The 25,448-nt window shown below is 46.1% G+C and overlaps 1 protein-coding gene across 2 annotated transcripts in view; it reads left to right on the plus strand.

The window, feature by feature from the left end:
• The window catches only part of HIPK2 (homeodomain interacting protein kinase 2), a 137,741-nt gene that overhangs the window by 92,829 nt on the left and 19,464 nt on the right, over window positions 1-25,448 (plus strand). The window contains exons 4-12 of one of the 2 annotated variants that reach the window (XM_059845874.1): window positions 1,598-1,717; window positions 2,419-2,505; window positions 3,579-3,763; window positions 7,444-7,606; window positions 10,111-10,330; window positions 11,861-11,982; window positions 16,234-16,376; window positions 16,733-16,909; window positions 19,430-19,711. In XM_059845874.1, coding sequence (XP_059701857.1) covers window positions 1,598-1,717; window positions 2,419-2,505; window positions 3,579-3,763; window positions 7,444-7,606; window positions 10,111-10,330; window positions 11,861-11,982; window positions 16,234-16,376; window positions 16,733-16,909; window positions 19,430-19,711 — 1,499 coding nt within the window. The remainder of the gene's footprint in view (window positions 1-1,597; window positions 1,718-2,418; window positions 2,506-3,578; window positions 3,764-7,443; window positions 7,607-10,110; window positions 10,331-11,860; window positions 11,983-16,233; window positions 16,377-16,732; window positions 16,910-19,429; window positions 19,712-25,448) is intronic. The other variant, XM_059845875.1, reaches the window with a different exon arrangement.

Below are 25,448 nucleotides of genomic sequence, written 5' to 3' on the forward strand. Positions count from 1 at the left end.
TTTGTAGTCCTAAAACCGATAATGCAGCGGCAGCTAGAGCCAGGGCTGTAGAATACTTTGCATTCCCATAGTATTCAGGCTGATCTTAGCTGTCTGAAAATGCAGCCTGAAAAGGGTCTTTTTTCTTTTAGGAAATAAATTTTTAAAAAAGTAAAAAAAAAAAAAGGAGGCAGGAAAATAAGTTTTTCACATACTGAAATGTTTTCATGACTTTTCTTTTGAAACCAGTATTTTTTTTAATCAGAGCTCTAAAGGTAAAATTTGGCAGGGGAAATAACTTGCAGCAAGGAGCAGGGCTATTAGTGACTCTGAAGGAAATCAAATGTAGCTGAGAAACTTACAGGCGTTTGAAAGTCACATACCAAGCATGAAAAGTAGATTTCTTTCTCTTCCCCGTTGCACCCCAAAAGCCATAAAACACACAGCTGGAAAAGAAATCACCATACCTTACTGGCCAGCTTAACTGCCCAGCACAAAGCTTCCTCTGGTAAAGTGTGACCAGGGCTCCTGGGGAGCTGGGAAAGGGATAGGGGCTGATCCTGGCTGCTGGCTGCAGCACTGGCACTGGGTGCAGGCAGGATCCAGGTGCCTCTGAGGTGGGTGAGCTCTGATGGACCTGAGGAGCTGCAGAGCTGAGCAAGCCATGCACAGGGAACCAGAGCCTGAGTGCTTGGAAGTGATTGAAAGCACGGCTGCTTTTTATGTCTTTATGTGTTTAATGTTTATATCCCTCTCTGTTTCTTCTCTCAAAAACACTTTCCATTCTTCCCTAGAATTTTCGAGAGTAGGTGACTGCTTTTAGTAGTTTTGCAGAGTTTGCAGCAATTTTGCAGAATGAAGCCATGCAGGAGACAGGAGGTGCCAAAGTTAAGGTTTTGTGTGGTACTTCCAGCATGTGTGACATTGGTCTTTAATTGTGTAATCACAGGCTCTTTCTCCTTTATAAATAAATAAAAGTTTGAGATCCTGGAAACACAAATAGAGTATCTTTTAGCTGTGTGGGTGCCAATGAGGTCATGCTTGTGGATGCAACTCAAATAACATCATGTAATCAGTAGAGACAAGTACTTTCCATACCATGAGGGTGTCAGTTGGTTTGAGTGTATATTTCACCTTAGTTCAAAGGCAGTCACTTCATAATCCTCTGTTAGGAACTTCAGACTGCTCCTAGGCCATGCTGTGTGCTCAGGTGGAAGAAAAATGGCAGAAGTTAGAGAGAAAATATCAAATTGCTGAAATGACTTCCTAGAGAGGAGAGGGTGCAGAGTGTTGAGACATCCCATTGTAATCACTGTGTGGGTCCTTCTCTTCGAACTTAAAAAAATTTAGGAACTTTCTTCTTTTCATCCTTAGGCCTTGTGGGAATGCACTCTAAGGGTGAGTTCCCAGTGATGTATGCGATAAATGGAGGGGATTCCATTCAGATATTCTCTTCCTCTCATTCCTTGCACTGAGTTTTTCAACGCAAAGTTTCTCTACATGCTACATCTTCTTTTTTTGTCTGTTCCGTTGGTTCAAATGCCTCCTGAACTCCTTCAAGGAAGACCTCCAGAGATCTCCACAGGATGAACAGTGACCTCTCGTCCTTCTCTTGCAGATTCGCTACATTTCACAGACGCAGGGCTTACCAGCAGAGTATTTGTTAAGTGCAGGGACAAAGACGACGAGGTTTTTCAACAGGGATACAGACTCACCATATCCCTTGTGGAGGCTGAAGGTAGGAGGACATTCTCTTGTTTCTTTTACCTTGGAGTTGTTGGTTGGAAGTGAGGAGACTCTCAGGTCACCTCAGAGCCTAAGTTTCTGCTTTTTGCAGTGCAGCACACACATAGGGGTGGGTACTGCCCGAGGTAAAACTGCCATCCCCAAAATTTGGAGCCTATAATACACCTGCTTGGCATTGTGATGTAGGAAATTTCAGTCCAGAGTTGACCTGGAAATCTCCCTCTAAGTAGTCAGTGATTTGGTGTGTAGTGGGCAGACTTTGCTCTGATATCTAACTCATTGTGGGGGGGAAAAAAAAGGCAAGCATTTTAATTCTGCAGTCCAAACCTCCAGTGAAGCAGGTGAGCCCTGAGTGTCCTGTGCCAGTGGGTTTGGCTGCATGCTGTCCCCAAGGAGAGAGGCCAGGGGGCTTCTGGCTGGGATGGGATGCTGTACCTCAACACCAGGGTGGATGTAAGAGACCCACCATAGTTGGGAGGACCCTCAGAAGTGAAACAGAAGAGATCAATCACCTTGTGACATAGAAGATGTCACATAACTGTGGTGGAGATGGTGTAAATGGTGTCTGGTCAGGCAAGAGAGGCGTGATGGTCCCTGAATGAGGACAGGATGAGGCACATGTGGGAAGTGGCACATAATCTGCAGCTGGTTGCCCGGCAGTGTTGGTCAATGCCTGTGTCCTGTTTTGAGCAGACACCAGATGATCATGAGGCAGAGACGGGGATTAAGTCAAAGGAAGCAAGAAAGTATATTTTCAACTGTTTGGATGATATGGCACAGGTAAGAGCATTGGTGAGTAACTAGCAAGACTGTTCACATGCTTTCCAGCAACACTAACAAAAGGGAATTATGGAAGTTCTCTGTGTTTCCTATTCTGGGGCCAGCTCCTGAAAAATACCAGGATTATGCCAACCAAATTTGCTGTTACGTGCTGCTTTGTAGGAGTGACTGCACACAGGGGTATGTGTGCTGTAGTAAAGCAGCCTTGGAAAGTGGCTAAGGCACGTCCCTGAGTGTTGAAATCCTGCATCTTCTCTTGTCTCTCCAGTGCTCTTCTGTATGACTGCTGGCAGGTCACTTGCTTTCTCTGTGCTTTAGTATTTCCATTTGTTAAAGGATGACAGTGGAAATATTCACCATGGCCACAGAAGAGTGTGCTCACTGTAAAACATGGCTGGCTGGGGGAAGAATGGGAAGTACTAATTCCCTGTGTCAGTTTCATGTCCTTGTGAGAGCTAATCCCAGCATAACTACTCCTGTGACAGGAGTTTGTGCTGACAAACCACTGTGCAAAACTGGCCCAACACTAGCACCAAACTGGAGTTTGTGCTAGCAAGGTCTAGACATTGTAGCAAGTAAAACATGTGAGCATGCAGGAATGGAGGACTGGAATCTGAGGAGACTGGATAATTAATGAAATAATATAACAAGTCTTTATTTCCTGGCACCTGATACATGAATTGGATGTTTCTCATAAACCTACTGACAATTTTTATGTATATTATATATTTTTTGCTCATACGACACACAGATAAGTATCTGATGGCACAGTATATGATAAATACTGTGATTATCAGAGCTTGCCTGCTACCACATGGAAGCTGTTCATCTTCAGTGGAGAGTGACTAAGTGTTTCATTAGCCACTGACCCAGGCGAGCTGGGCACATAACAGTCTGTCTGGAGCTGTGACATGCCCAAGCCAGATAAGTGGCCACCACGGAGTCTGGCGTGGCTCTTCAGCAGCCCCTCCTTTAGACAGGGAGGCTGGCAGGGCGTGTGCTCCAACGAGGAGTGAACACAGTGACCATCTGCTCTTCCCCTTCGGCACTCACTCCTGTCCCTTCTCCTTTAGGTGAACATGACGACGGATTTGGAGGGCAGCGATATGTTGGTGGAAAAGGCAGACCGGCGGGAGTTCATAGATCTGTTGAAGAAGATGTTGACGATAGACGCGGATAAGAGGATAACCCCCATTGAAACTCTGAGCCACCCTTTTGTCACCATGACACACTTGCTCGACTTCCCTCACAGCACACAGTACGTGGCTTTTGTTCCCCTTGGGTTTTGAATTGAGGGGTGAAAAGGAGAGCTGGCTGTGGTGGAGACCAAGTGTATCTGAGGGGTTTTGTTAAGATGTTTAATCCCTGAGTTTTAATCTTATCCTGTTTAAAAGAAAAAGATGATTGTCAACTCAAGGTTGCAAGAATTGTGTTGTAGGTGCTTGGCATTTAAAACGCTGCAGTGTGTGCTACATTAATTATGTAAATATTCAGTAATTACATATTTTTGCATTAAAATGCAGGAGAAATTATGCAATTAGTGCTGAAAGTATCAGTCTATTTCAAAGTAATATAGTCCTGATTGTTACTGGAGTAATCAACCTTATCTGCTGTGGGGAGCAGACCCTTCCTCCCAGAACCTTCGTTCATACCAGGAGTCAGCTTGGGGCTGTTTGCTTTTTAAGAGAAGAGCTGTTCTGCAGCAAGCTGTTTTACAGGCATAAGCACCAGGACGAGGAGTTCAATTTTCAGCTTGGTTGTTGTCACCTTAAATACCATGTTCTGACCTCGTCTGACACATGTAGAATGAGGACAGCCTCCACTGCCTGATGGAGATGAGAAGTCTCATCTTTGAGCCTGACTGCCCTTCTCCTAAGGCTGCACCACAGAGCACAGCAGCCTGAAATGCAGGATGCCTGTCCCCAGCCCATTGCTCATGTCCAGTTCACATAGGGACAGGCTTCTCAGGTGTAAGTAGAGAAGGTAGACACATAGTGGGAGTTTTACAAAGCATTCAGGACACTTAGCTTTGAACATCCTGCTTTACAGCACTTGGCAGTTCAGGTGCTTTCACAGGCTGTCCCTTCCCCTTGACAGGAGAACAATTATTGGCACAGTGCTGTACTTTCATTGGGTGCTATTTGCATGAGTGTTTAAAAGGCTGTCAGGAGCTCAGGTATAAAATTTAAGGGGGCTGCTTGAAGAGCTGCAGAGCAACAGGTAACTGTGTCAGCTCCCCTGCCTGTATGGGTGGCTGCAGTATTTTGAGTTTGTTTAAGGTAGCTTTCCCCCTTGAAGGAGCTGTAGCTGCCTTTTTGTTACTTTTATCACAAGATAAGAGCATCTGCTTACCAGAAGGTAGTGGGTGCAAGATCTGTGTAGACCCAGACTTAGCCTGCACAGCCATCTTTGAGCATTGTTACCTACAAATAGATAGTAAGTGATAAATGAAAACAAGATGGAGCATGATTGTGCTAAACAGGAAAAAAGTAAAGTTTCATATAAAAAAAATTCATGAATAAAAGATGTCAGCAAAAATACTGAGTGAGCATCATCGACAAAAGTCTTTTAATTTGCAACAGTCCTTCTGACTGTGCAACAACTGATTGTGTAAGATAGGAGAGATTCGTGACCTAATGCATTGCCGTCAGAAATCTTTCCACTAACGCAACAGTCCGTAACCACATCTTCATTTTTGAAGTGCTCACTTGTGGCTGCTCAGGCAAAGCCCCAGAAAGATTGAAAATATCATTGGGGCCAACAGCAGTGAGAATTTTAGCCAAATAAAGAATTCAGCATCACGTCTCTGAATACCAAGTGTGTGCCAGCTGGGTGTGTAACCCCGCAAGCCCCTCCACGCTGGAAACGGTGACTGGCAAAGAGAGCAATAAGCTGTAACCAGCATGGCAAGTGGATGGAGCTTTTGTCTGGGATTACTTGTGCTTTGGAGAATAGAAACTTCAAAGCCTTGAAAGATGCAGGGAGCTATAATCTCTCTTGGAAATAAATTGGGCAGCAAAAGAAGTGAGAATATATGGACGCTGTAGCTTCTGGAAGGAATGTCTGCTGTGGCCCTTTTCAGAGAGGCTGCAAGTTCGAGCAGTGCAAGAGGGGCTGTTCTGCTTTCTTACAAGCAGACAGCAAAGAGAGTTTAGCTTCCCATTTTGCATATTTAACTTCCTGGCTCTTAAATTGCTGAGTACTCCTCAAACTTTCTGTCTATTTTGCTTTGTCCCTGCTGGACTTTTCTCCCACCTTTTTTTTAAAGTAAAGCCAGGGAACTTGGTATTGCATTTGTAGAGCTTACATCTTGTTAGATAAAACCATTTGGTGACGCACACTATTCACCATGTACAGAACCTATACTCCTCCCAGTGCTTTCTTCTTTGTGCAGGGAGAATTATATTCATACTTGACTGAAAAGAAGTGATCCAATAGCCTTCTGTATTTATTTGATAAGTGTTTGATTTTGCTGGATGTTCTGGGACCAACAGGTATAGTTCTGGAAGTGAATGCACATAATTGGCAGCTGTGCACAGTGTCCTGAGCCTGGCTTGTCTGCAGGTTGTTTATGGCCCAGATCCACCAAGATATTACTTGTAGGATAAGAGAGGTGATCATTTGAGTAAGAGACAAGACAGGGATAAAAAGATCTAGGTCCTCTTCATCAACCTTAGGGATCATATAAGGTTGTTACTTTTGAAGGGACACTGTTTCTTAGAAGTGATGTGAGGATATGCCCCCTACCTCCAACAGTTTAGCTCATTACAAAACAGTCAGCGTACAGCTAATTTTCACTGCTTGGAATTTCTCCATGTTGGGATAATGGAAATAAAATAAATGCCTTTGTACTTTCTGAGATTGTGTTTCAGACTTTGAGGTCACATTTGTAAAAACAGTTATTGTGGAAGAATTGTGGAAAACCTATATTGGTTTTCAGATATCAAAAGTGAGATTGTACTAAAAATACAGTGTTGCCCAGGTTCACTGTGTTATTGTCTCTTAACCTCTGTGTGCTTTGGTATTCTAATTAATGAAATATGGACAGTTTAATCTACCAGATGCCTACTGTGCTCTAGAAATGTAAAGAGTATTTAATCTCCTTTACTGGGGCACAAAATAGGATACTTCTCAAAATTTCCATTGCTATATCAATAACATTTAAGGGAAAGCCAGTGTAGAGGAAGAAGCTGTAATAATTCCCCCAGAGATCCAGTTCTCAGTGTGAGATAACCTCAGAACCAGATTCCCTCGGGGCATTGAGGAATTTGCTTTGGAATAACTTTTTTATATTAATTGTCCCATTGACTGCTAGAGGAGATGTCATGCTTCAAGATAACCATCTGCACAGGCGTTTAGCCATACAGGGGCAATGTTTTAACTGCTTAGCTGGACTCAGCTCTTGGTGAGCAACTACTTAAAAGGAGCAAGGATGACATTTTTAAGGGGTCTCAGTGATCAAGAACAGTAAAATTCTTCCTTGCAAAAGGCACGTAAGGCTATCTTCTGCTTACACTGAGGCAAAAAGCATGAGTTTTCTTTTCCTCTCAAGCTCCATCATCAGGAAAAAAAAAGTTTCTTTCTTACTTACTCTCAGTCTCTTTCAGTCTTTTAATATAGCCACTTTGTATTTCTTCCCTGTCCCCTAAAGAGCAACCAATTTGCTTGCTTTTGTGACTTGTATTGCAGTGCAGAGACCCGTGGGAGCACCCAGGAGTCCCAGGGCAGCTGCTCTATCTTGGCCTTCTTCAGTGCAGTGTTAATCTGGCTCTCACCAGTTAAGAGAGACCCGCATAAAATAGCAAAGGGCATAAAGAGCCTGGAAAGTGCTACACCTGCCGTGGAGACCTGTTGCAGGGTCACTGAGATGAACTGTAACCTGTGTGAGTCGCTTGGCTGATTTTTCTGTGCCTTCCTTGCCCCCCTTTCCCTGCGCAGTGTCAAGTCCTGCTTCCAGAACATGGAGATTTGCAAGCGGCGGGTGAATATGTACGACACGGTGAACCAGAGCAAGACACCATTCATCACCCACGTAGCCCCAAGTACATCGACCAACCTGACCATGACTTTTAACAACCAGCTCAACACAGTCCACAACCAGGTGAGGGCATCAATCACAAGCAGCCAGTGCTTGAAACATTTATGTCAGGAGGGCCTAGAAGATGAAAAGCAAAGTAGCATCCCATTTAACATGCCTGCCAAGAGATGGTGCCTTTCTACTCTCCTTCCTCTGTTCTTCTCCTCATTCTCTTTTCTTCAGGCAAGCAGTAATCTTGTGACATTTTGTGTGACGGTGAAATGTTGCCCTCGTTGTTTATGTTGTTGTTGGGGTGATAAATCCTGCTTACTTGGGAGGTTGCTATGGGGAAAAGCTCATTAGTCCCTTAATGCAGCAAGCAGTACTTCACTCCCTGGGTCAGGCAGAAGTATTTGTGATCTTACAGCTCTTCTTCAAATTGGCATTGAAGTAAAATGAATTTAAACCATGCAGACACAGCACTGTAACTGATTAACAGGAAAGAAGAGTTTAGCGATAATATTTATTCTTATCTCTCATTGCTTTTACTCCAGGGACCATAGTTGATGTGGGGACCATGTGCCCCCACTGTGAACACATTGCACTCCAGTTTGGTGGGCTATGGCTTTATAATCATGCTTTGTATTAGTTTTACTTGCCCCAGTGTTGGGGGGTGCTGCATTAACAAAATTTATGTGACTGACAGGCTAAGTTGTTTGCTGTGGTACTGTATTACAGCAGTGAAAGGAAACTCTCCAGGGAGAGCACTCTAGCTCAAGAAGTAGCTGCTGCTTTGAAGCCTTTTGGGAACAGGCTGCTCAAGATTCACTCTTGAGATTGCAGGTGGCATTGTGGAAATGGTGTTTGGAAAGCAAGGGAGCTAAAGCAGTCTATGTAGATGTGCAGGATGCTCCTGTGTCGTTGAGAAAACCAGACTTCTTGACTCAGGTCTTGATACATGTGATCACAGAAGGTCTTTTGAAACAATTCAGACAGGCACAGACAGAGATAGGTCATGACTTGGTGTGAGAAGGTATTAGTTACAAACACCAGTTCCCTTTCTAGGCTGTTTCTGAGATTCTGACTAAAGAAATGCATGCTACGTGCTCCCCTAGGCCCCAGCTGCAGGGCAGAAACCCTGCTTGTACCACAGTTACCTGTAGGAAAGGCAGACTTGCTTTCATTTCCTCGCATTTCTCTTGACATTAAGATCAGCTGTTGGCTGGGGAGATCCATGGTCATTTCTGAATTCTCATAAGGGATGCGTGTTCTGAGCAGAGCCAATATGCCCAATGTTCCTAGAAGAATTGGCAGAAATATTTCCAGGAAGGGTGTTTTAATTTGAACAAGGTCTAAGCCTTTCACAATTCTCTTCAGCATGCCACTTGTCTTGGCTTTCTTTTGTTTCCTGCCTCTGCAAAATATCTGGGGATTGCCTCCTTGCAGTTATGGCTTCTGAGACGATGAGTATGGGAGCTGCTGTGGTTGCTGCTCGGTGTGTTGCACAGGGGAGCAGATTGCACTTCACAGCCCCTGCACTGAGAGGAGATGAGGAGAAGGAGGAAATATTTTGTTGTCACATCCTTCATGGCTGTGGCAGTTCAGTATAGGTCCAGTGGCAATCAGTGCAGTGCAAAATGCTTGGTCTGCTCTCTCCTGCACCTTAATCAGAGCCTCCTCCTGGGTTCCTACATGCACCATCAGAAAGTGTTGTCTAACCTAGCTCCAGCAGTGTTGCTGGCATGTTTGGACAAAGGGGAAGGATGGGCTCTGGTCTGGTAGTGTCTGGCTCCGTAGGCATGCATGCTAAGAACATATATTTGGAGTAGTGGCAGAGCTCTTTAGTTGCCTGCAACTGTTAGACTCAGTCCAAAAAAAAAAAAGTCTTCAGATTTATAGATTTTTGCAGAACTCTGGGCTGATTTTCTTGGCTTTGAAATATCCCCAAATAGAGTTTCTGCTCTAAGAGATTTTAAAGACAATTTGAGCGAAGTTTGGACTTTGCAAGTATTAGCATTACCTCCTTTTATGCCTTCAGATTACTTCAAATTCCAAACATAATTCAAGGGGCATCATCTTAGATACAAGGTATCTAAGGGGAAAGGCCAGAATGGATTTTCCCTCTCAGGATGAGATTTAAGAGGCATGGAGGTGCTGAGTCTATTTTACCTAAGGAATGTGAGTAGCTTCTAGAGCTATGTACATGACTAGTGAACAGTGTGATTTGTGGATAGCAACATTTTCTGAGCCCATCTTCCTCATGCTGCAAATCAGAGGCAGCTGGGAGAGAAATGGGGCTGCAGTTCTGCTGTAGGGGATGTGCTGTGTCTCTGGGCAGGATTGCTGGAGGTCCCATGGCATGCTACAGCAGTGGCACACTTGGGCAGATTGTGATCCTTCCCCCAGCACTGCCCTTATCTCTTTCCTCCTCAGTGTCCTGTTCTACCCCTTGTTTGCTGTTTTGGTTTGGTTTTTATTTTATCTTACACTATTTACTTCATTATTTTTTTGGATTTTGCTTCTTCCAGCCTACCCATCTCCCTCATTTTTTTGTTTGTTTTTTGTTTTAATTCCCGTCATTCCTTTAGACCACCAACCTGGCTCCCACCTCCTCCAGTGCCACTATTTCCTTAGCCAACCCCGAGGTCTCCATACTAAATTACCAATCTGCACTCTACCAGCCCTCAGCGGCGTCCATGGCTGCGGTGGCCCAGCGGAGCATGCCCCTGCAGACGGGAACAGCGCAGATCTGTGCCCGGCCAGACCCCTTACAGCAAGCCCTCATCGTCTGCCCACCAGGCTTCCAAGGTAAGTGACAGCCTCACCAGGCCTTCTGCTGCTTCACCTGCTCACCAGGTCTGCTGCTTTGTCCAGCTCTTCTGGAAATGAGTTTCCTCAGTGCAGGTCATATGGCAGAAAGAAGGGCTGGCCCAGTAAATCAGAGCAGCGAGGTTGTTGTTGTTGTGTTGGCAGAGGATCTTGCAGGCACCTCTGACATCCTGATTTGGAGGCAGCTGATACTGAGAAGGGGCTGGGGGCTCCCTTGTCATTCTTTGCCCTGAACAAAGTTTAAGGGTCTTCTGCCATACTTTGAAAGCTTTCCAACACAGTACCAGTAAAATCAGTACGTATGTATGTGAGTAATGGGTCATACTGTTACTTCTCAGTGATTCCACTGCTAAAACGGGAGCTTGGGAGGGTAATGCAGCAGGGAGCATGGTGCTGGTGGATATGAGGGTTCTCCCCCATAACAGATGCCATGACCATTTATGAGGACAGTTCCCTCAGCTCCAGCCCTGCTGCAAACAGCTCTGCCTGTGTATACTAGTGGTAGGAACTATTGTCAGACAACTTGGGAGATGCTCAGTTTTAACCACTTGTCCTTCTGTTAACTTTAAATTCTGTAGCAATTTGGGAAAACTTGCCAAGTGTCTGTAGGAAGTGGTCTAAATAGACCTCAGTTCAGCTGGTGCAACTTCTGCTCTTCATATCTACAAGCCTGTCTGTGCATTAGCCTCCAGGCACTTGTTAAATGTTCTGCAAGATGATCAAAGCTCTTTTGAACAAGTTTAGCTAGACCTCTTCAGTGTAGTTAAAATGCATCTCAAGGGTTTGACTTCAGAAGTAGAGTATATAAGTGACCATCCTCAGCTTGCTGCTTTGAGAAGGCTCCAAAGTAGAGGAGGCAGCACAGGCTGTGCCATGCACTGAGGTGCTGGAGAGGGAAGTTTCCTCCAGCTCATGGCTTTCCTTAGGCTAATGTGGGGCTCAGCCAGCAGTGATTAGAGTTTGGGGCATGCTAGGGCCTCTCAAATATGAGTCCCAAGAAACTGTGCTAGAGAAAATCATCTGTCCCCATCAAGGCTAAGGGAGTATGGAGTTCTGGATTCCCATCCCACTTTGGTGTAAAGAGAGCATTCTCATATATAACAATGGGTTTGGGCTGATAAAGACCATTTCTTCTTGTTAAACCAGAGAAAATGGGGAAGAGAAGCCATTCACTCCCCTCTTTTCCTTTTCTGCTTGTGGATATTGTATTGCAATATTTCCCATGCACCTGAGGTACCCTAAAATACAAACTCAGCTAATCCCTTATTGCCTTTGGAAATGTCTTTTCTGCACCCTTATACCTGTATCATGCTTGTGAGCATTTGATGGACGTCTTTGGGCCAGGGTGGAACAGGTGGCACTCTAATAGCTGATTATTCAGAGGGACTGAGCACTGCCATTTAAGTGGACACCAGCACCAGAGTGCCTTTAGGCTCCTCTGAGAGCCAGCCCCTGTTCCTGGCAGTGCTGCTGGTGGCTCATGCTGTCCCTTCTGTGCTGGTGGAACAGGGTTACAAGCGTCCCCTTCGAAGCACGCTGGGTACTCGGTCCGGATGGAGAACGCCGTCCCCATTGTCACCCAGGCTCCTGGGGCCCAGCCTCTTCAGATCCAGCCAGGACTCCTCGCACAGGTAAGGAATTCTAAAGGCACCAAGCTCAGCAGGTATTTACTGTGTTGTTTAGCTCTTGGAGGCTGAGGAGAGAAGCTTTCTCTGAGGGCCTTCTGTGGTGCAGTTTGGAGACTTGGGCAACTGTATATGGGTCTGCAGCTTTCTCTGAAATGTCAGAATCTCCCCCGGCTCATTGTTCAGCTCAAAGACTATGTCAGAGTTGCAAAAGCCACTGGAAAAAGCCTTTTTCTTTCTGCTTTTCAACTGAAAACAGCGGGAAAGCCTCAGGGAAAGCAATGTCAGGCCTCTGCTGAGAAGGAACCTATAATAACCTCCTTCATCCTCCTGGACTCAAAATCTTGGGGGTAGTTTGCAGCCAGGAGTTGCACTGGTGAATGGCATGCTGCTGATAAATGCATTTCATGCTTTAAGTTTTCACCATTCTGTTTTATGAGCACCTCTGCTCATGAGGTATGAGAGAGATGTAGGAGGCAGAGGCAAGGGCCCCACACTCAAGGAGCTCTCCTTGTCAGCAGTTCTTATTGGCAAAATTCTCTGAAATGTTCTCACAGGAAAAGCATGGTTCCTCCTAAAAAAAAAAAAAAAAAACAACAGGAATGGGTATTACTGATTACATGCACATCCTCAAGAGGTACCCCAGCTCCTCAAACCAGAGGAGCAGTTCATTCCTCCTTGTGCAGGCTTCAGTGAATCTGCCTCAACTGTTTTTGAGCTGGCACAGTAGTACCTCTCCTGATACCAGCTAAGGAAAAAAAAACACCTAGTATAATTAAAACTAAGTTGTGCAAGCTGGAAAAGATGGCCAGCTAGTTACAAAGGCACGTCTCTGTCTCAGGCTTGTCTGATCTGCCATGCCAGCACATTCATATGCAGTCAGGAACCAGCAGACTTCAGGGTTTACACCTGTGTGTTGCACTGCTGGTGCTCTTGCCTTCCTTTGCCAGCTGCCAGTCACACTTACCTGGTAAAGACAGATCAAAATGCAACTTGCAGCCTGTGTGATTTCCATCAGCCCTGCCCCTTCCCAATTAGCAGAGCCTATGTCAGAGAGCTGTCTGAAACATCAAACCGATCTCGGCTGCAGCCTGTTGTAACAACTGACATGGGCCACTTCCCTTGTTTGGGGGGAAAGAAGAGTCTAAGAGGCAGGGAAACAAAAGCCATGGCAAAGCAAGGAGCAGTCTGGGCAGGCTCAGTGGCCGGCTCCTCTTGCTTGTGCAAGAAGTCAGCCAGGGCAGTGAGTGAAGGAGGTCACAGAGCTAACTTTACATGCCCACACCATTCTGCCAGGCCTCCTGTGGTGTGCTGTCCTTTGGGGCTTGAAGGGGTGAGGGCTAGATCTGAACCATCTCAAAGACAGCAGGATCCTGAAAGATCTCAGTACCTCCTGCTCCTTCTTTCCTCTTGTGGTGGCTTTGCTGGCTCTATGCAAGTGAAGAATGTTTGGTAGTAAAACTCCTCCTGAGCACCCTCCTGCCCACAGGTTACCAATTTCAGTGCTGCCTCTGCCATATGAACACCTGTTTCATGGGCATCCCATTTCATACTTGCTACTGACATTTCATTCACTGTCACTTCCAGAGGGGAATTCTGGCTCATTCTGAGAAACACTCCTCACTTGCACAGACTTCTAATTTTTGATGTAATAAAGGAGAGGAGATGTGCCTGTTGCTGTTTGCTCGGTGAGAAATGCGAGCTGTCTCTGATGGCAGGGTGCTCTGATTGATGCTGGTGGCATCTGGTGTCCATGGGCCTCGCTCGGGTCGGGCTGAGCAGCTGGTCTGATAAACAAATCTGTACCCAATTCCAGTTTCCTGAATGGAAAAACACAGTTTCTTTGTGATGCATTGTAGTCACATCTGATCTTGGAGGCTGTGTGTCTGTCTCCCAGCAGAGAGCTGATCCTCTCATGCACAGCTGCTTATCTAATGCTCTTCAGCCATGCAACTGCGAGAGGGACTGGCCCCAGCAGAGAGTGCAGCGCCTCCAGAGCCCACTTCTGTCTGTCCCCTGATTTATTTGTCCCACTGATGAGGCATGGTGCTGCTCCTTGTGCTCCCAGAACTGTGGAGTGCTGTCAGGCTTTCTCCCCACGTGCCCAGCACATGGCACAGGTTTCTGTGTTTGCACTCCTCAGAAGGCCCGTGGCTGGTAAAGCCCTACTGCATCCCAGTGCAGCTGGCATCCAGTTCCCTGTGCATTTTGTACAGGACCAGATGTCCCAGATGAGGGACAGAGGGATCCAGGGCAGGAGGCACTGACAGAGCTTGAGTATCATATCTGGCAGCTGTGTGTCTACAGCCTGTGGCATGGAGCAAGGCAGAGCAAGCAGCCTGCAAGATGCAGGGTCAGTGGCTAAAGTAACTTGTTTGTAACTTCTCTGGGTCTCTTTTTATCCTCTCAGGCAAGTGTGGTCCACGTATTCTATGCACAGAGACCAGTGAAAGGAGACTGATCCTGTTTTCACTCACAGTTCACTGCAGCTTCATGTCTCAAAAGAGGCAAAGCTGCACAGTTTTTCAGCAGGCTTCCATGGTGTGACCCATAACTGTCCCCTGCCCTTGAATAACACCCGGATTCTTGATTTTCTCTCCTTTTAACTCCTTCCCAACAACACTTCCTACAGAAGTCCTGCCCCTGGCTTTCAAAAAGTTATTCCATGAGTTGTTCCTGCTCTATGTCTGGAGTACAATCTTGGTCCCTCCAGGGGACCCACCAGCTCCTGAGGACAAGGGCCAGAGCATTGCTTCACCACCCCACCAAAATTTCATAGTAATGCACTGACTGGGAACAGGCTGCAGCTGCCAGGACAAGCCTTCTGTGTGTAAGCACAGCGCACAGTGCTGGTGGATCAGCCTAGACAAGTCTTATCTGCAGATTAAATGATTCAGTGGTCCTTACCTAATAAGTGAGGAATTTGTGCCTAGGCCCTGACACTGCATCTAAATTTATGCACTGCAGTCGGACAAGGAGCTTAGATTTGTTCCATTCCCTTCCTGAAAAGGGAGGAAGCAGTTCTGTGTGCAAGTAAATCCAGGTAGTCCCCTGGGATTGACTTCAACAGTAGTTCAGTCTCCTCTTTTAAAGCAAAGCTGAGGTAAAAAAAGAAAAGAGAATAATAAGAAGGTTTTTTTCCTCCCTGATCTTTTTGTGCCTTTGCCTCATCCTTTTACCTGCTCCAAGCATCACCAGTCCACGGCTGTGGCTCCCTAGACAAAGGGCTCTCAGGAGCCTTGTGACTCTCCATCCTTTGCAGATGTGGCCAAGAGGCCTCACTATAGCAGCCTTTTCATGTAACTCAGCAACACAAAAAGTTACAAGATGATCAAACTTAGGAGTAGAATTGGGAAAAAATGGTTTTTTGCAGGGTGGATTGTTTTGGGGTTTGCGTTACTGGGGGATAGGAGGGAATCATGGAGACAGTTAACACGATCTTTGTGAGGGTGGGGAAGGGGATAAATGCATGCCTGGAAGAAGCCTCCCCTCAAATTCAGCCTCCTTAGAGCAGTGAGATAACATAAGTCCAGTACAGTAGTGCAGGTTGGGACTAAGGTGGGCTGTAGTTGGTACCCCTGAGTTCCTCAGCCCAGCAGCAAAAAGCTGACAGAGCCACATTCAGGCAGCACGTACCTAAGAAAGTTTCCCATGTCCAAAAAACAATCATCTGACTTGTGTGGAGTCACTGGAGCAGGATAACCTGAGTCATGCCTGTGGCAGCACAGCTGGAGGGGTGATTGCATAGCAGAATGATGGCTCAACTCAAAGGGCAGAGATTTTCCATCCACTAAGAGGGGGGAAAAGTTGGAGAACACATGGAGAGGACAGGTATGCAATGTGTAGCCGTGCATTACTTGAGAAAGTAAGCTGGCTGTAGAAAGGGGAAATGAACAATGGAGCCATAGTGTCCAGCTGGTCTGGAGAGTCAAAATTAGAAGGTGCTAAAAAATTTGATGTTCGGTTAGAAATGCCAGCAAGTTTTGATCCCTTCCATTCCCTGTTTAACCTAAAACAGAGCTGCTGCTTTGTATGGCAAGGGTTTTTTTGCCCCCTCCTTTGCATTCTCTATATTTGTATCTATTCCTCCTTATACCGTGGTTTCCTGACAGTGTTTGTCTTCTGTGACTGAAAGGTGGTAAGAGCTGTGTAGTATGACCATGATCACTATTAGAGTCCCCAGCTGAGTGTGGACCATCGCTCATGTTCAGTGCTCGATGCCTTTTGCTAAGGAATTGCTGTTCCTCTGTCTGACAGCAAGCATGGCCCAGTGGCACTCAGCAGATCCTGCTCCCTCCTGCCTGGCAGCAGCTGACCGGGGTGGCCACCCACACTTCTGTCCAGCATGCGACCGTCATCCCGGAGTCCATGGCAGGCACCCAACCGCTGGCAGACTGGAGGTAAACTGGGGAGGCTTGGAGGAGCCCTGAAGTACCCACAGGTGCTGGAGGAGCCATGAAGGCTGGGGTCTTGCTAGGCTGCAGGGCTGAGGGGAGAAGGGCGGCAGCCTGTGACACCACTGTCTGACAGCTGTGGGAGACTTCTCTGCTCCATGCCCTTGGAGTGGAATGCTGTGTCCACACCACTCCTTCAGTCTGTTTCCTGGGGAAAACATTCCGTCCTGGGAAGGCTGGGAACCCAACAGTCCCTGGAGGAGAGGGCACCTCAGTGAAGGGTGGTGGGAGGCTGTGTGGAGGAGCCTGCTGAGCAGCCGCCGGTTGCAATCTCACCGTGTGCCTGTGTCCCCGCTGTGCAGGAACACGCACGCCCACGGCAGCCACTACAACCCCATCATGCAGCAGCCCACGCTGCTGGCCAGCCACGTGGCCCTGCCCGCCGCCCAGCCCGTCAACGTGGGCGTCGCTCACGTCATGCGCCAGCCGCCTGCCGCTGCCTCCGCCAGGAAGAGCAAGCAGCACCAGTCGGCTCCACGGTGAGTGCCAGGGCTCCCAGCCCGGCTGCTTCTGACCACGGCCCTGCCACACTGGTGTGCTGGCAAGGGGAGTGCTTGCTGACACCTGTGGGGCAAAACAGGCTTAGTTCTACAGCCAGAGAGGGATTCGATCACACATTCCGTGATGGGGCTCTTGGCTGCCTCGCCTCTTTGGTACCCAGGAGGTAGTCAGGGGTGTTTTATATCGTTTTGTGTGGGAGGTAGTGGCTGGAGAAGACACAAAATGGGAGGCTTAGGCCCTGTTCATACAGCTTGTTACACTGCTGCGATTACCCAGAGCCTTGTAGTCACAATGATTTAAAAACATAACCATATTCTCAGGTCAGTGTGACGCAGTGCCCAGTTGCCACACTTTTTCTTCCCACACTTTTTCTTCTCTGGAAGAAGCACTCCTGAGGTGCAGCACATGCTCCTTGAGGAGGCTGCATCTTCGGGAGTGTGCGCCTGATGTGCGCACACAAGATCTGCCCTTTCAAAAGCAGTGGGGTGATGCCAGTCTTGTGAGCTTTACTGCCACGGGGAGTGGAGGACTGGGGTGGCTTTGGGCCACCTGAGCTCTCTAGCTCCTAACATAGGTCGTTAGCCCCATCTTCAACAGTCCACACCAGCAACAGATGCCCATTATTATACCCTGGCCTTATTACAATTATGGTAGCATAAAACAGGGAGCATTTTTTAAGGGTATCTCATACGGAGCAGTCCTTAGCATCTGTCATCTCTCAGTAGGACCATTTGTCTCCAGAAGGAGGAGAAACTGGGGTTTCTTGCACAGCTCGGATGGTAGGATGGTTGCAGTGCCTGTCACAGCACTGTAATCCTGTTCAGAGGACAAGGCTCTTCAAGATGTATGTGCAGTTGCTCGGGAGAAGATCCTCTGGGCTGTGCAACTAACACACCTCTTTTTTAAAAGAAAAAACACGAAACAGTGCAAGGGAAGAGAACCAAAATGGGTCACCACTTGTGCAGTGGCAAAAGCTTGAGCTTGTGGTTTTCCTGGGTGACTGGACTGGTGCCAGAGTGGCTCTGATTTCACAACCAGTTCAACTCAAGTTAAGAGGGCACTTTTAAATCCTTCCCATTTATCTGCTCTCTAATGTTGGATTTACTTTGGGTGGGCTCCAGCTGTCTTAGTCTATTCATAACAGAGAGAGGCAGCTCTGTCCCCAGCTAGCCAGCAAAAGAGAGTGCCTGTTGCAGCCAGTGTGCCTGTGCAGGGCCTCCCCTCTCCTGTCACTTTAGGGTGGGGTGGCTGTGTCCAGGAGGAATGGGGCACTCTCAGAGCAAAGGGTTTCTACAGCTTCATTGACTGTGACTCTTTTTGTGCCAAATGAGGAACCGTGCTCCTTTGGAGAGGAGGGTACTCCATGCTGCTCATTGGTATTCAAAAAGCACTTTGAATGCTACTGTGCAGCCATTTGTTATGCAAAAGAGCCTGTGTAAGTTGGTGTAGTGTGATATACTGCCAGGGTGACTTCCTTTTGATGGATGCCACCTATTCCTTTTGTTAGCTTTCGGGCCAGGCTGAACATGCAGCCCAGGCCCCACAGTAGAACAAAACCAAAACTTTGGGGTTTTCTTCCTTTTTGAATCTCCAGATGTTCTGCAATAGCAAAAAGAAATACGACCAAGAAAGGAAGTGTGGGAAATGAGTGAAATGGGCTTTAGTCAGTGTGCTTTGGTAAATAACCCCATCTGTAGACCCACACTGCACTGTTTGGCTGATAGTTTTGCATTAGGATCCCTGATCCAAGTGTCACTTTTCCAACTGGTCAGGCAGGGAAGCTAAAGGAGGAAGACTGGGGATGTTTCTCTACTGTGTAATAAATATATTATTTATTTTTTTCTGATTTATAGATGTTGTGTGCTGCTTCACACAAGAATGAAACTGAGTGTATGTCCTCCCATCTGCCCACTCTCATCCATGGGACACCACTGTCCTAGAGGATAAAGTATTGAGTGGGAAATGTTCATTGAAAAAGATTCTTAAACAGCAATTCATTTCTGTTTAAAAAAGCAGTTTTCCTGAAAAGTGTTTGTAGTTTTCCACAAAAAATTCTAATTTTACCTCTCTTTTTTTCTGGCCAAAAAGTATCTGGTCATGATGCATCCATGCAGGATGCAGGAGGAAGGGATTATCCTTTGGGTGGTTCCTCCTCCTGTGTCAGCCATGCTGTGCCTGCCTTTGTTCTGTATGTCTGGGCTTTGTGGCTGGCCTTTACCCTCCCAGTGCAAACGCCTGAGAGGTAGCAGTTCTTATCTGGAAATTTCCAGGGAAAACAAATTTGAATTTTTTATTAAAAGAAACTACTTTTCAGCCAATTACATAATAAGTGATGCAAGGCACTGTCTTCCATGAAGAAGTGGCTGTGCCAATTTTGCAATTTCCCTAGACTCCATAAATCAGCGCTACTGAACCAGAGACCAGGACTCACAAACCACGGCAACGGGCGACTCAAGCATGCAGAGTTTTAACCAACTAATGTTTTTCCCCGTTTCCAGCAATGCCTCCACCTATGAAGTGTCATCCTCCCAGTCCATCAGCTCGCCCCAGCGGTCGAAACGAGTGAAGGAGAACACCCCTCCGCGCTGTGCCATGGTGCACACCAGCCCTGCCTGCAGCACCTCGCTGACGTGCGGCTGGGGCGATGCGGCCGGCGGCAGCGCGCGGGAGCGGCAGCGGCAGACCATCGTCATCCCCGACACCCCCAGCCCCGCTGTCAGCGTCATCACCATCAGCAGCGACACGGACGAGGAGGAAGAGCAGAAGCATGCACCCACCAGGTGAGCTGCTGTTCTCTGCTCTTCTCTGTGTGCAGGGGAAGGAGAGAGGGGTGTAGAAGTGCCGGGTTTGTTGTTGTCGGAATGGCTCCCGAGGTATTAAAAGTCTGTTTTTGCAGCCCCGCCCTCAAAGAAGAAGTTGGGATTCCTCAGCTGTGGTTTTCAAGGTTGTTTATTTTCTCTTATCTGATACATGCTTTCTCTGAACCACCAAGGTCTGTTCAGCAGGTCGGTTTGAGGCACACTGACCACCCTCAGGGCAGTATTATCTTTTTATACTAAAAACTACGTGTACTTTATTTACAATAATTTTCCAATACCTATCACCTATGTTAGACAGTTTGTCTCTACCCTAAACCAATCCAAAAGTGCCACCATCACAGCAGAAGATGGAGGACAAGAACAAGAAGGAGAAAGAAGTACACACCCAGATTCCTCCATCTTGCCTCCTGAACCCTCATTCTAAAAACCCCAAAATTCTACTTTTTCACCCAGTGATAAATTCACTATTATTCTACTCAAACCCTTGTGGCTTGTAACTCCTCACACAAAGTTGGTAATTGTTTCTATGGCTTAAAATCCAAGGCACAGGTGTCTTTGACTCCGTGCCAAAGTCTCTGAGCCCCCTGCCAGGGTCTCGAGTCCTCCAGGGCAGTCAGAGGAATGTCTGGGTTCCGACACAGAAGTGGTTCCAGGGGCTGTTTGTGTCTCATCAGCCAGGTTGTCTTTGATTTGTGAGGAAAATGACTAGCTGAGGACTCTGCAGTTTCAGGTGATGCTCCCTTCTGTGCTGTACATCTGCTGTGTTGCCTTGGAGAAGTGCAGTAGTCTCCCCTTACCATCATCTGTAAGAGGAAAGACCAGTTTTCTCTGTCTCCTTTTTGTGGAAAGAAGACTTTAGCTAGCCTGTGGTGATGAGCCTCTGTAAGTTAGACATCTGTTTGAAACAAGGACAGAAAGAAGGGCTTAGAAGGAAGGGACCTTAAATTGGCCTTTTCTCTTTCTAAGTGATCTAGGCGTCTGTAAAGAGCATTAAATGACATCTTCCATATGTTTCTTCCATGTTTTCTTTTAAAAGCTCTCAAAAACAGTGGTTCTGTCATAAATGCTCAATAATGATAAATATATTGCAAGAGAGTTGCTCAATCTTGATTGTGTTGCCAATATATCCTTGAACTATAGTAAAAGTGGCAGAAACTGCTTTCTTCTGACTCTGCAGAGAGGCATAGATGAGGCTAGAAAGTGAGGGCTGAGTTTGCTCCTCAGAGAATGAACTCATCCAAGTGAACAGTACGGCCCAGGACTGCTGCCATTGTTGATCATCCCTTGTGGATCAGAAAGAACTTAATTTTCTAGGACTGTCCTTTCAGCACCTTTCATCACATGCAAGTGCTCTGGGTTTCTCATCTGATGCCAGTCACAAGATGTCACTCTGCTTTATAAGATGTAGAGAAGGAGCTTTGCAAACAGCTGAATAATTATACCATCTCTATATTGGTAACTGAGATAGGAAATTTTAACCTTATCCTTCCAGTGTTGTCAAGAGAGGATTGGTTTTTTACTTATTTAGAACACACTCCATGGCAGATTTTCCTTTAATCATCCTCTGTATCTCTGCATCTTGCAGTGTGGTGATAAGTGAAGCCTGCAAATGTGCACAGAGCAAATGTGACACATTTGGCCTCCAGGAGCTAAAAATCTGTAAAGAAAAGCCATATGATTCAGGCTGGAATTTCAACATGCTTCCCAAGAGCCACCACTATTTCCTATTCCTCTCTCTCTGCTAGTGAATGCCACTGGGCAGCAAGGGCTCAGTGCCTCTCAAAGTCAGCCTTGCCATGAATGCAGTGATTCACAGGACAGTGTAATATATTTCACTTTAAAAATAAAATTTAAAAAATTAAAATCTGCTGCAACATTCCTTGCTTAGATGGGGGAAGTAAGCATGTTTCCAGAAAGAGTTGCATGAAGATCAATGTGAAAGTCAGGGGTACTATAAATAAGGAGCCCCTACTTCCAGAGCTCTTCTGGGAGAGGAAGGGCAAGACAAAAGAGATGCTGAAAACCCAAGGGTCATGGGAGCTCTTTTAAAGCATGTTTTCCCATAGTGCTGATTCCAGGCTTTGGGATATTACGTGCAAATCCTTAAACTTACCATCTGGGCCTCATTCTTGGGTCCAGAGAGGGGTGAAGGAAAGAGCTGGGATACTGCAGCCCCTTCAGCCAATGGTTGTCTTCTCTGCTTCAACTTTTCTGCCATCTGACTAGTTTCTTTACTCAGCACCTCTCCAGAAAGACAGACAGAACAAAGTTCAGGAACATGTCTAGAAATTGAGTTGGGAGTTTGAGGTATTAAAAGATTTGAGTCTGCTGAAGGGCTTGGAAAGTTGTCCTGGGAGCCAGACATACATAAACAAACTGGCTTTGATATGACTAAAGCATATTCCGGACACGTTCCTGCCTGGGATCAGATCCCTGGCTACTTTTTGTATCCATATGGCATATCTATAGAAGGCCAGGGTGCCAGCATTCCAGAAAGGCCAGAGCTTAAGAGCTAGATTGAATTCCTGAGCCACATAGTGACACTTTGCCTGGACATGAGTGAGTTAAATTTCCTGTGCAGATGTAACCAGAGGAAATGGAGAATCAGAGGTAGAGACACAAGTGGAAAACAGCATGGCCAGAATGAGAATTTTTTGGTTAAAGTCTCCAGGAGAGCAAAATCAATTTGCTCAGTACCTTTTGACATGGGTAGATGTAAGACCAGGTTCTCAGCTGGAGTGAGAGTGTAACTTCCAGTCAAGGAAGCTGTATCAGCATTTAATGCCAATGAACTTTGTCCCTGCTGAAGTTGTTTCTCATTGAAAGTTTGTCTCATTCAGGAAAATGCCTCTAAGTTTTCTTGCCTATTTTCTTGGCCCCAAGAAAAATGGGAGTGACAGTGAAGTATGTGCTTAATGTAATCAGGGCCCAAATGTTCAGGATCTGAGTAGAAAATGAAACCATGCAAAGAATGCATTGTCTGGCTCATATATGCAAATATTACCATATTGGGTAATGGCTGTGGTGTGGGGGTGAAAATTTCAAGGAATCACTTGAAACGTGCTATTTTTCACATTCTAGAAACATTAGCTTTTTCTAGATTAGAGTATAGAAATGAAATGGCATTTGACAGATCAAAGGTAGTTGCCTGATCACATCTTATTGATAGCAGTGGTAACTTTGCATTACCTTCCCTGTCATTGAATCAGCTCCTGAATTTGCTATAGCACCTCTTTCTTTTACTTCTTCTAGGGCTAGAAATTGCCCTTTGACCCATGAGACTAAAAATGATTCCTCAGTGAAGAGAGATTGGTTGTCAGGAGTAGTAGATCCTTTGACAATATAAGAGTTTGTCAGTCTCAGTTTAAGAAGTACTGGTAATGTTGCTAAAATATGATACTGCTGATGCAGTAAAGGAGCCTTACAGCTTGAGTTTACTCAGACAGAAAAGCCTTTCTGTAATACCACAGAAGCAGAGAGAGCTTTTCTCATACAGGGAATTCACATTTTTTATTGGTGTAAGAAAAATCTGTAAAATTGTGATGTGGGTAGGATTTTCCTTTCCCTACTGAAGGGTAGGAAGTATTATGTGTTTATGAAATACCAGCTCATCAGGAAGGCAGGACAGCACATTTTTCATTTTGCACTGTTGGTGAGTGTAGCTTGGTGTAATCTTTATAAAATCGATAGTCATCTCAAAATGTTGGGCTCCTGTTGGGTAGAGGTGCCCGGGAGGAGGCGTGAGATGAGCTCTGGAGGACCTGCTCGGTGGAGCCTTGTCAAAGGGGGCCATCTACTGGGCCCCAGCCCTGTGCCTAAGGCACAGTCACCAAGCAGGAACCTCAGCTACAGTTCAGCAGGGCCCATCCTCACAGAGATGGCCAGAAATTTTCAGGGGGCAAATTCCTGATTAGAAAAGTCATTTCATCAAAAACAAGGCGTTCTTGCTGGCTACATTGAGGTTTTTTTCTAGTAATACCCTCAACACAGTGAAATCTCGAAGAGCTTCAAAACTACAAAAAGTTTTGACCTTTGTTTAAGGGAAGAAAGTGCCAGGAACCTAACTAATTAAGTAGCAGACTTCTCCTTTCTGGTTTAATGAAGGGTTCTGTTCCTGCAAAATATAAGCAAATAATACAAAAATTAAATTGAAATGGTCAATATAAAAAGGGAACATTTTTACCAAATGGAGCTGTGTTTACCTGGTTTCTGCTGCTCACAAAGTTTTGCATGTGATATTTTGTCCTATAGAACAGCAGGGGAATACTGGTTTATAAAGAGCATTATAAGAACAGGAAACAGTTCTGTCACCCTGTTTTTTTAATGAGTTTGTACACTCTCAGCTCAGAACGCTTTACAGAGAGCTTTCATAGGGCAAAGAGACTTTCAGTGCTGTGCTGTAAGATAGTAACTCCAACTGTAATTTATTCTGAATGGAAGATATTAGGTCTAACCATTACTTGTAAAGCACTGTGAAGAGAGTGAGACAGAAAGCAGACTGATATTTGTTTTTTAAAATTTACTCCTTTTTAGTCTCTCTACTTGCTCTTGCAAGAAAGTCTAGAGGACAGGGCAGCTGACTGATGGTGCAAGTGCAGTCACAGTGGTCAGAGCACACACTCAGCAAGTAGCACATAGTAGGGGTTAACTGCTCCCCAGCAAGCAGCTTCACCTGCTGCACTGGTTTAAATGTAAATCCTCCCTTGATTAAATATTTCTGAAGCTTGGAAGGGGAGAGAAAGCAAGAGCTGAGACATGGAACAGAGAGGCACAAAGGCACCTTGGAACTGTGGCAGCGAGGGAGAGCACGCAAGGTCCTGGGGAGGGATGCACTGGGCTGTGCTGGTGGTCCAGTGAGGGATATTTCTGCATCCATGCATTGCAGAGCACAGCTGGAGGAAGGGGTGGAAAGAAGGGGAGTGGACAGGCTGTTGTGACATGCCCAGATGACCTCCCCTCCAAGAAATGAGTGCAGCAGCACTCGAGGAAACATGACTCTCCTTGAAACAACACAATGATGGCCTTCAGCTGGGTGGTTTTGGGGATGCTTCCAAAGAGGCAGGAGAGCCCCTCAGTTCCCCACTGCCTGTGCTGGTGTCATAGGTAACATCATTCCAGCTTGGTTTTCCATGGGATCCTGACAGTAATTACTGTATTTCTGGACAAGGCAGACTGATTGCTGCTGTTGTGTTGGCATACTGAGGAACTGCCTCACTGACCATCTTCACTGGCACAAAATCCTAGTGGGCTTATGGGGTTTTCCCCTCCCTCTTAAGATAGGAAGCTCTGTGGTGTAGTTTCTGTGTGAGTCTCACCTCTGTAACAGAGCATAAGCAAGTTTTTATTCACCTTGTTCACGTCGTAGTGCAGTGGTGGTGGAGCCCACTTCAGAAGACTTACACACAGAAATTGCTGGCAGGCACAAACCAGGTGTTTTTGTCAACTTGCTGATGTGCATGTGTGAGGAGCAAAACACCATTTGTAATTCTCTTTTGACATCTAGCCTATTGTGGCTGTGTTCTGCTGTGCATAGTAATGCACTGACTCTGCATAGCAATACACTGACTAACCACAGTCATTTGGTTAAAAGATTGCTGCCTTCCATCTCCAGAACACACTGACATGCAGCTAGTACTTAAAATTACAGAAATAGACAGTAGCTCTGTCAGCAGACCTTCAGCAGCAGGACCTTTACAAC

This window comes from Haemorhous mexicanus, chromosome 5 (assembly GCF_027477595.1).
Source record: "Haemorhous mexicanus isolate bHaeMex1 chromosome 5, bHaeMex1.pri, whole genome shotgun sequence".
NCBI lineage: Eukaryota > Metazoa > Chordata > Aves > Passeriformes > Fringillidae > Haemorhous > Haemorhous mexicanus.